This window comes from Ctenocephalides felis, unplaced genomic scaffold (assembly GCF_003426905.1).
Source record: "Ctenocephalides felis isolate EL2017-DRISC unplaced genomic scaffold, ASM342690v1 CF-g0.4_SCAFFOLD_01604, whole genome shotgun sequence".
Lineage (NCBI taxonomy): Eukaryota > Metazoa > Arthropoda > Insecta > Siphonaptera > Pulicidae > Ctenocephalides > Ctenocephalides felis.
Window position 1 is genome coordinate 4937514 of NW_020537758.1, and position 9447 is coordinate 4946960.

At 25.8% G+C, this 9447-nt stretch overlaps 1 protein-coding gene across 1 annotated transcript; it reads left to right on the forward strand.

Moving 5' to 3' along the window:
• The first annotated feature begins 876 nt into the window (after window positions 1-876).
• LOC113372897 (transcription factor Sox-21-B-like) lies at window positions 877-8360 on the forward strand. Its single transcript, XM_026613234.1, has 4 exons — window positions 877-1002; window positions 1468-1534; window positions 7955-8087; window positions 8163-8360. The coding sequence occupies exons 1-4, from the start codon at window positions 909-911 to the stop codon at window positions 8358-8360; spliced, it is 492 nt and encodes a 163-aa protein (XP_026469019.1). The 5' UTR covers window positions 877-908.
• Window positions 8361-9447: the final 1087 nt, after the last annotated feature.

The window sequence follows — 9447 nt, forward strand, 5'->3', positions numbered from 1 at the left end:
ATAAAATGACAAAAATAATTACTTTATTTGCGAAATTAATTATTTAAATTTATTACTGAATATTTTAATAGTTATATTTTCTAACAATTAATTAATTTAGATTCAAAATTCATAATAAAAAAATAATTTTGAAAATGAAACTTTTTTAAGTTTAATAAATAAGTAATAAATTAGTTCATAATTAATTATTAAATAATTTGTCAAAATCATTAAAAAAACTTATCAAGTATTTTCGTAAGTTATATAAATAGAGTAAAATAAATATTTATATATACATATATATATATATATATATATAAATATAGAATTAAATAAACAAGAACAAATAAAATATCATAACGTTGAACTAGAATGATTAGTTTCTGCTATTTCTTGAATATGACTGAAACTTTTACAAATATTTCAAAAACTTTCAAGAAGACACATAAAACTACATATATCATCTAAAAGCTGATAAAATTCTCTAAGAAACTGTATAAATAAATACTAAACTTTCATCTTAAACTAAATTAAAAATTTGCATCTAAATGTGTAAACAAACTTTATGTTTAAAAATCCATGGTGACATTTTTAAAAATATCTCAAAAACTTCTTCTGGCACAGACAAAATTGTATACACTGTTCGAAAGCTTATAAAAATCCCCATAAACCTACATAAATAAATACAAAATTTAAATACCAAATTACTTTACAAAAACCTTCCAAACAACAAAAATTTTTATATGTCCTTTATCTTGTATTTCAGGCAAAACCAAGTCCCAAAACCGATTTTCAACTTCTAAAAAATGCCCAAAAAAACTTAAAACCTGTACCAATAAATCCTATAACCAAAAATGGCAGTAAACCACGTGGTTGTCAACCAAACAATAAACCACAATTCGGGTAACGTCAACCACATCAAAAGGCCCATGAACGCCTTCATGGTCTGGTCGAGGGGACAAAGGAGGAAAATGTCTCAGGACAATCCCAAGATGCACAATAGTGAAATTTCTAAAAGATTGGGTAAGGGTAATAGAATTAAAATATTTTTTAAAATTTATTTAAGGTTTGAAGTAATTTTTAAAAATATTGCCATTGGTGTAAGTCGATGGGAAGTGATTTGTTTTGATTTTTGAAAATGCGTGGTACAAAATTAATTTTTACGTTACCAACAAGTGCAAAAGTGTGATTTTCCACAAAGTTGTGTAACTTTTGTATGATTATAGTTTATGCAAAATTTGTTTAATACTTGTAATAATTTTTAAAAATACTTTCATCAATCTAGTACAATGGAAACTAATTTATATTAATTTTTGAAAATATATGTGTTGCATAATTTGAGTTCAAAAATATATAAATTATTGTCTGAAATTTTTATTGTACAAGTAACTCAATTACAATTATTTTAATTACCGGAGTAAGAAAATGTATTGTTTAAGAATTGATTGATAAAGTTTAAATAAATTTTATTTATTTATTTATTTTTAGGTGCAGAATGGAAACTTTTAACAGAATCCCAAAAAAGGCCTTTTATAGACGAAGCAAAAAGACTAAGGTAAGTACTAAATTAATACATTAAATAATTATTTTTCTAAAATAAAATTTATAGGGAAAAATTTCAAGACAATAAATATTTTTTTATTAAATAAAATAATTCTCGACTTGAAATTTTGAACAAAAATAATTTCAGTTAGTTAAAAATATTTATATTATAAAATTTATCATAAAATTATTACTTAGCATTTTTGGATAATATTAAAATAATATTCAACATACATTTTTATAAATTTATTTCTTCGAAATTAGGCTTTTGAATTAAAATTTTGTGTAGGTAAATTATATAAATATCTGAACAAAATATATAATAAAGTTTTATATATTTATATACATAATGTACGTTTATAAATGAATTTCCTGTCTTTTTATCTCTGAGAAATATAAATATATTTGAACAAGATATGTTAAACTTAAGGGATATAACGTAGGTTTACACTTATATATATATATATATATATATATATATATATATATATATATAATATATATATATATATATATATATATATGTGTATATATATTTCTTTTTTTCTATTCCTTATCAGCCTTATCATAAAAGGAAGGTACAATGAATTTATTTGTTTGTACGATAAAAATACCTCTCTTAAACTTTAACAGACATTTATATAAATATAAATAATATAAATAGAAAACCGTTAAAAGATTAGGAAAAGACAGTTGTTTTTATTATATATATATATATATATATATATAATAAGGCGCCACAATTTTTCCTCGTCTAATATGGGAAATAATTGTATCGGTATTTTTATTTTTTTTTTTAAAATCCCTTCTGCAACTTTTGAATTAAGTAAGTTCTAGAATTTGTTGTAAATTTCATCAGCTTTCAAATAATATATAATGTATTATATAACGTGGTTAACAAAAGGTATCAAAAGTTTAGTAAAATGTCATCATTATAATGACTAATATATAAACGTTAAAATAATGTTCGATTTATACTATTTTTAACTTCGATTTATAATATTTTTAAATATTTTATAATATCCAAGTACATATTATTGTTTAAAATTTTATCAGTTTTTAAATTTAATGAAAGCATATTTATGTTTAAAGTAAAAAATTTAAGATATATTAAAAATTTTAGGACATGTCTTTCAAATGAGTTCGGTTAATATATTAAGTGTTAATCGTTACTTTTTTGTATTATTTAATAAATTTTAAAATTTTATCTCTAGCCTCAAAATTTTTTAGGTTGACTTGAAAAGCTGATAAAATTCTGAACAAATCCTATACTTCAATTATTAAAAATTATTTTGAAAACCGATATAAATCTATACAAAACGAAACTTTGACACAATTTTATTCTTGTTTTGTTTGAAATGGAAGAGAGTCGTCAAACGTAAAACTTCGTTAAATTATTTAAAATATTTTAAAAATTTGACTCTAGTCTTAATTTTTTTTTATTGCCTTAAAAAACTGCTAAAATTCTAAAGAAAATGTAGTACTTGAATAACTTAAAATAATTAAAAAAAACAAGAAAAAAATCTTTTTCATTTAATGTATCGTACTCGACTTTCTTTCTCTCCAAAGAGGGTGTATTGTGTGTGTTTGTATGGGGTTGTGTGTGTATAGGGATGAATGTGTGTCCTTTTTAAGAGTGAAAAGGACCAAAGATGGAACAAAGGGTCGTTTAGAGTTGATTTTGTCTCTTTTGTGCGGCTCAATGTTTACCGTTGATAAGGGCCTAATGTCTTTATCATAAATATTACATTATGCATATAAGCGCATTATGTTTGCTGGAAGAAGAAATTTATATATACATGTATATATATATATATATATATATGTTTATATATATACATGTATACAGGTCCGGATTTAAATTTATACCGCCTAAGGGCACCGACAAAATTGCAGTTCTATTACTCAAATTTTAAAATTGCAACAAACCTATAATTTATGACTCGACACTCAAACAATTCTTAATCGGCACGATAATCGTGCGCACTTTTTGGTTTTGTGCAAATATCTTGAAAATTTGTTCTGAGACTTATCAAGCATATTACATTTTTGGAAAGTACATAAAATTATCTACAAAACTGCTTCAATCAAATTATATCGCATAATAGTAAAATTTTGCATAACATTATAACAAACTTATAATTTATAACTCGATACTCTAAACTGAATTTTATTTAATATATATATATATATATATATATATTACAAAAGGGTTGAATTTTAGTCGAAGGGTTCGAAAGGGTAATCATAATAGACATTTTGTATTCTTGATAATGGAATTATAATGTTAATGTAACACTCGAGTAAATTTCGATAAAGCCAAAACTAATTTCTGATTTGTCCCACTTGTATTTTAAATCTTATTTTTAACTTCAAAGCAATTTTACGAAATAATAGCTACATTATTGAACTAATACAAAATATGAACTTCATAGGTATTTTTTACACTGTATATAACCTTGATCTGGCAATTCGTCTGAAATACCATCAGCATAAATGGAATCACATATATTTAAATTATATGGTGTAAAATTGCTTTTTTTAACTTAATTTATTTTTTATTGTTGACGACTTTGCCAAGGTGAAAGTTCAGTTGGTCCTTTTTACATCACCCAGGTGTAAGTTTTTATAAAAGTTAAATAAAAAACTGTTGAATCTAACTTAAGGGGCACAACTAGTGTAACCGCCTAAAAAAGGTGATTTTTGGGAATTTATATTAAAAAGACTACTTTATCAATCATTTCAAAATTTTAGAAATACATTTATACATGTTTTTAGAATACATAGTAAAATTTTTGAAGAAAAAAATTAAATATTTTTTAAGTTATCGTCGATCTCCAACGGCGCGACAAAAAAAGGCCCTTCATTGCTGCAGTGATTCTGGCCTTCTACGTGGATGAAATTTAAAAAAAAAAATCTTGTTAAACTAGATAATATTGTATGTAAAATGAACTACAATAAAGAAAAAAAATCAAAAATTGACAAAATGACGGCGTTTTTTTTAAAGAAAGTCGAATTTTACCCAAAATTTTGGTCGTTTTTCGACTGCCAAAATTCGATTTTTGATCCGATCAAAAAATCGATAGTTCATTTTACGGAGAACTATATATAAAACATGTAAAAAAAATTCGATAGTTATCGAATCATTTGTTTTTGAGTAATCGCTGCAGCAAATTTGGAAAATGCTGTTTTTAGAAAAACGCGTTTAAAGATTAAATGATCGTTATACTATATACTTGATTCGTTATACTATTTAAGATATCGATTAAAAATTTTGGTATGTTTTTTTTAAAGATATAACCTATTGAAATATGGAAAAATTGAAAATTCGATTTTACATCTTATAAAACAATTGACTAACGTATACTTAAAAATTATATTGAAATCTCGTAAATTAAACAACAGTGCTCACGACCCAAAAAAACTAACAGCGAAAGAAAATACTTTTGTTAAGGATTTTCAAACTTTGGCGTTCATCTCCAGATAGCAACCTCGTAACAATCAAGGTGTTGGCGAGTCATGCATCTTTTGCCCTCTACTTTCAAATATTACCGTTAAAAAATTCTTAACTCTACTTCTTTCCAATCTATAATGAAACAATCATCCACAACCTCAGATTTTTCCTCGACCTCTCACCATCCCCCAAAAGAGTCTTTTACCCCAAGTCGTCGGTAATAATGCTCGACTTTTTTTATTTTTAGCACCGCAGCCATTTTGTCTTATCTCAAACGGAAACAAGATGGTGGCCCCGCGGCTTCCTCCCGACACTCATAAGGGTTGTTCCTTCTTTTCTTTGGGGGATGAAGGGCGGCGGGTTTGGGTGTCGAGAAATAAAAGAGACAAAGAGCGCTTTTTGTGGTCTTACGACATTAAGATAAAGAAAAGACGAACGATATAAAAGATTTATAAATATAGGTGTATATATATATATATATATATATATATACACCTAAGTCTGTTTTTAAACGGTCTTTTTGTACACGGTTTTGATATAACACTGTTTGAAAATTGTATGTTTTTAATGTTTTTACACGATTTTATTCCATTTAGCACGATTTGAAATTTTATGTACTTAAATTTTCTTTGTCAAATTTAATTTTTGCGAAGTATGTTCATATCACAAAAAAGTATTTATGAAAGAAAAAAGTCTGAAACCATCGATAGTATCGATAGTTTGCAAACACTAGCTTAAAGATTTAAGTGAATTTTATTTTTTTATTTTATTTTTTTAAAAATTGAATAACCTATTTTTTTCGTTCACAGCATAGTTTTTTAGTTCCTGAACTTGCCATACATTTAATTTATATTACTTTTAAGATTAGAGTTCATATCTTTTTTATCATTAATTACTATGCTTGTGAAAATAAGCATTATATATTTGATTTAATAAAATAAACATGAATTCTTGTTCTAAAAAATTCTTGTTCTAAAAAATTCTTGTTTTTCACTAATTTTAATAGGTTTTAGAGATTAGGAACAAATCGCCTATTTTTGTATAAGATCACTGTCTTTTTTTACACGTTTTTTTTTACACGGCTTCTTCTGGAACCAATCTACCGTGTAAAAACAGACTTGGTATAATATATATATATATATATATATATATATATATATATATATATATATATATTATGTAAAGAAAAATACCTAATTTTCTTTAGTTTGAATCTTGCGCGTTATGATTGTCATTATGATTAGGATTGCAAAACAAATGATAATCTAAAATACGTCACGGCGTAATTAATAAAATTTCGTAGTAAAATATTCTCTAAAATAGTAGATATTAGTGTAAATGTGTTTAGGAACTGACATGGTGATTAATAACATTAAATGTCGTTTCTTTTCTGACAGAGAAACTCAATTGTGTTCGATTGGCTTTGTCATTCTAAGCACGAATATAATCTTATATATATATATATATATATATATATATATATATATATATATATATATATGAGTGAGTTCTTGAGGGCGATACATCAAACAAAGAAAAGCCAAAGATTTATAAAATAATCTTTATTTCCAAACGTTTCGACATTCAATTTAATGTCATCATCAGTGGATATTACGTTGGTTAGTTACATATAGAGAAGTGTACACAGCACTAGAGATTTGGCACTAACATTTATACAACTAACTTGTCAGCACTATGCATTTTTTATATAATTTTTTTTTGTATGATGTAAACAGAAAAATGATAGTTTTGTTGAACAAAAATGTAAGTAGAATTATGTAATTTCTGCCACGACTTCTGTACTTTGCTAGTACCGAGGCATGTATGATACATGTATGATACATGCCTCGGTACTAGCAAAGTACAGAAGTCGTGGCAGAAATTACATAATTCTACTTACATTTTTGTTCAATAAAACTATCATTTTTCTGTTTACATCATACAAAAAAATTATATAAAAAATGCATAGTGCTGACAAGTTAGTTGTATAAATGTTAGTGCCAAATCTCTAGTGCTGTGTACACTTCTCTATATGTAACTAACCAACGTAATATCCACTGATGATGACATTAAATTGAATGTCGAAACGTTTGGAAATAAAGATTATTTTATAAATCTTTGGCTTTTCTTTGTTTGATGTATCGCCCTCAAGAACTCACTCATATATTTCAACATCAAAATTAACTACTAAATCATATATATATATATATATATATATATATATATATATATATATATATATTAGGTTGGTCCTTAAAATGGTCATTTTCGAATTTCCTTGCTCCCAGGAGCTCAAATGGTTCCAAATAGATAAAAAACAATTCTCTGAAAGTTTTAGCTTTTAATATTAACGTTTAGATAGAGCGCAATTCAATCAAAGTTTGTATGGGAAGAGCATGAAAAATTTTTTGAAAATTTAAAAAAAATGTTTTAGGTATAACTTAGAGACAAATGAATGAGTTTTATTCATTCATTCATTCATTCACAAATTCTGTGTCAAAACGTACAAAATAAATTATTCAAAATAATCAGATTTAAGATCAAAACAAACAGGGTGAATATCTTCAGAATATCTGAAAAATGACACTAATTTAGTGTCAAAACGTATATAATAAACATCTTTGGAATTGATTGAGGACGACACAGATTCAGTGTCGAAACGTACACAAAAAAAATTCTATACAATAATAAAATAAAATTAAAGCGTTTAGTAATCTTAAATTATGTCATGGGATGTTCTACTAATTTGCCTTAAGGCACGATTCCATGACCACTAGCTTTTGCTGTAAATTTGCCCTTTTTGCATTAAATTTCTTAGATCTAATATCTACTAGCAAGACCAATAGAAATTCCATCTCACCCAATAAATATTTTTTCATATGCAGAATGATGGCACACATTCAATGTCAAATTTTGTGCCAAATGATTCAAAACGACTTAAAACATAATATTAACTTTTTGACTTATTTTTTTTTTCAGAGCTTTGCACATGAAAGAACACCCCGACTACAAATACAGACCCCGAAGAAAACCCAAAACGGTCCAGGGACAAACTTCAACAAATTTACCAAACCAGGGAACACCACATACCACTGGGCAACCATACCACAAGGTAAAGGAATAAAATTCATACACCAGCTTAATATTTTATTGAATATATAAATTTCATATTTTTTACCATTTTTAGGTACAACCTGGTCACCAATTGATGATGCCAACCCAAGGATCAGTTCCAAACAAAGATAATATGTTTAATACTGCTTCTACAGTTTTTACCAATACAAATTCCAGGGCTGTATTGGGAACTCCTGGACCTTTAAATTTTTCTGGTAGACAGGATGTCAATAGGGTGCCGACTTGGTACGGAAACCAAGGTAAGGGATGAAAAAATACTTCGAAAGTAATGGACACACGAGAAAAATTATTGTCTTCTTTTGCAAAAAATATGTTGTGTCTAGGAACTCAAGTCGAATTTATTATTTTTGTGTCAAACAGGACGATCGACAAGATTTCAAATTTTTTTAAAAATAAAACTGTTTGGACTAAAATGCTGTATTTTAGATAAGATGCCTTCTAAGATATTCATTTACATTTTTATCAAAAAAAAATTAATACACGTAGAATAATTTTTTGTGTAAAATAGCAATCGCGTCAAAAAAGACCATCATGGTGTCATACAGAAGATTTTAAAGCAAAGTTTCAAAAATTTATTAAAATAAAACTGTTTGTAGTAGAATGCTGTAATTTAAGTATGTTACTCTCTAATATGTTTACTTAAGTATTTAATAAAAAAAATTGTGTCACGTGACATAATATTTTACATAAAACAAATATTTTTTGTATAAAATAGCAATCGTGTCAAAAAAGATCATCACGGTACAACAAGATTTTAGGACCAATTTTCAAAAATTATTAAAATAAAACTGTTTGTACTAAAATGTTGTAATTTGAGTATGTTACTCTTTAATATGTTTACTTAAATATTTAATAAAAAAATGGGCCACTTGATATAATATTCTATATAAAACAGCAATCGTATCAGAAAAGATCATCACGGTACAACAAGATTTTAGGACCAATTTTCAAAAAATTGTTAAAATAAAACTATTTGCACTAGAGTGATGTAATTTAAGTATGTTACTCTCTAATATATTTGTTTAAATATTTAATAAAAGAAATTTGGGTCACGTGATATAATATTTTACATAAAACAGCAAAAAACGTCATCACGGATCAGATTTTAGAACCAAGTTTCAAAAAATTCTTAAAATAAAACTATGTATACTAGAATGCTGTAATTCGAGTATGTTACTCTCTGATTTGTTTATTTAAATATTTATTAAATAAAATTAGGTCACGTGATATAATTTTTTTAGAAAAAAATTATCGTATCAAATCGTACCAAAAAATCGTATCAAAAAAGACAATGCTGTCGTACGGTACAACTAGATTTTAAATCAAAGTTTCAAAAA

What these genes read in the sequence shown, in the direction of transcription:
- LOC113372897 (XM_026613234.1), top strand. Translation starts at nt 909, where the DNA reads ATGAACGCCTTCATGGTCTGGTCGAGGGGACAAAGGAGGAAAATGTCT. An exon ending in TGAAATTTCTAAAAGATTGG is followed by an intron (nt 1,003 to 1,467) that starts GTAAGGGTAATA and finishes ATTTATTTTTAG; the next exon opens with GTGCAGAATGGAAACTTTTA. An exon ending in GACGAAGCAAAAAGACTAAG is followed by an intron (nt 1,535 to 7,954) that starts GTAAGTACTAAA and finishes TTTTTTTTTCAG; the next exon opens with AGCTTTGCACATGAAAGAAC.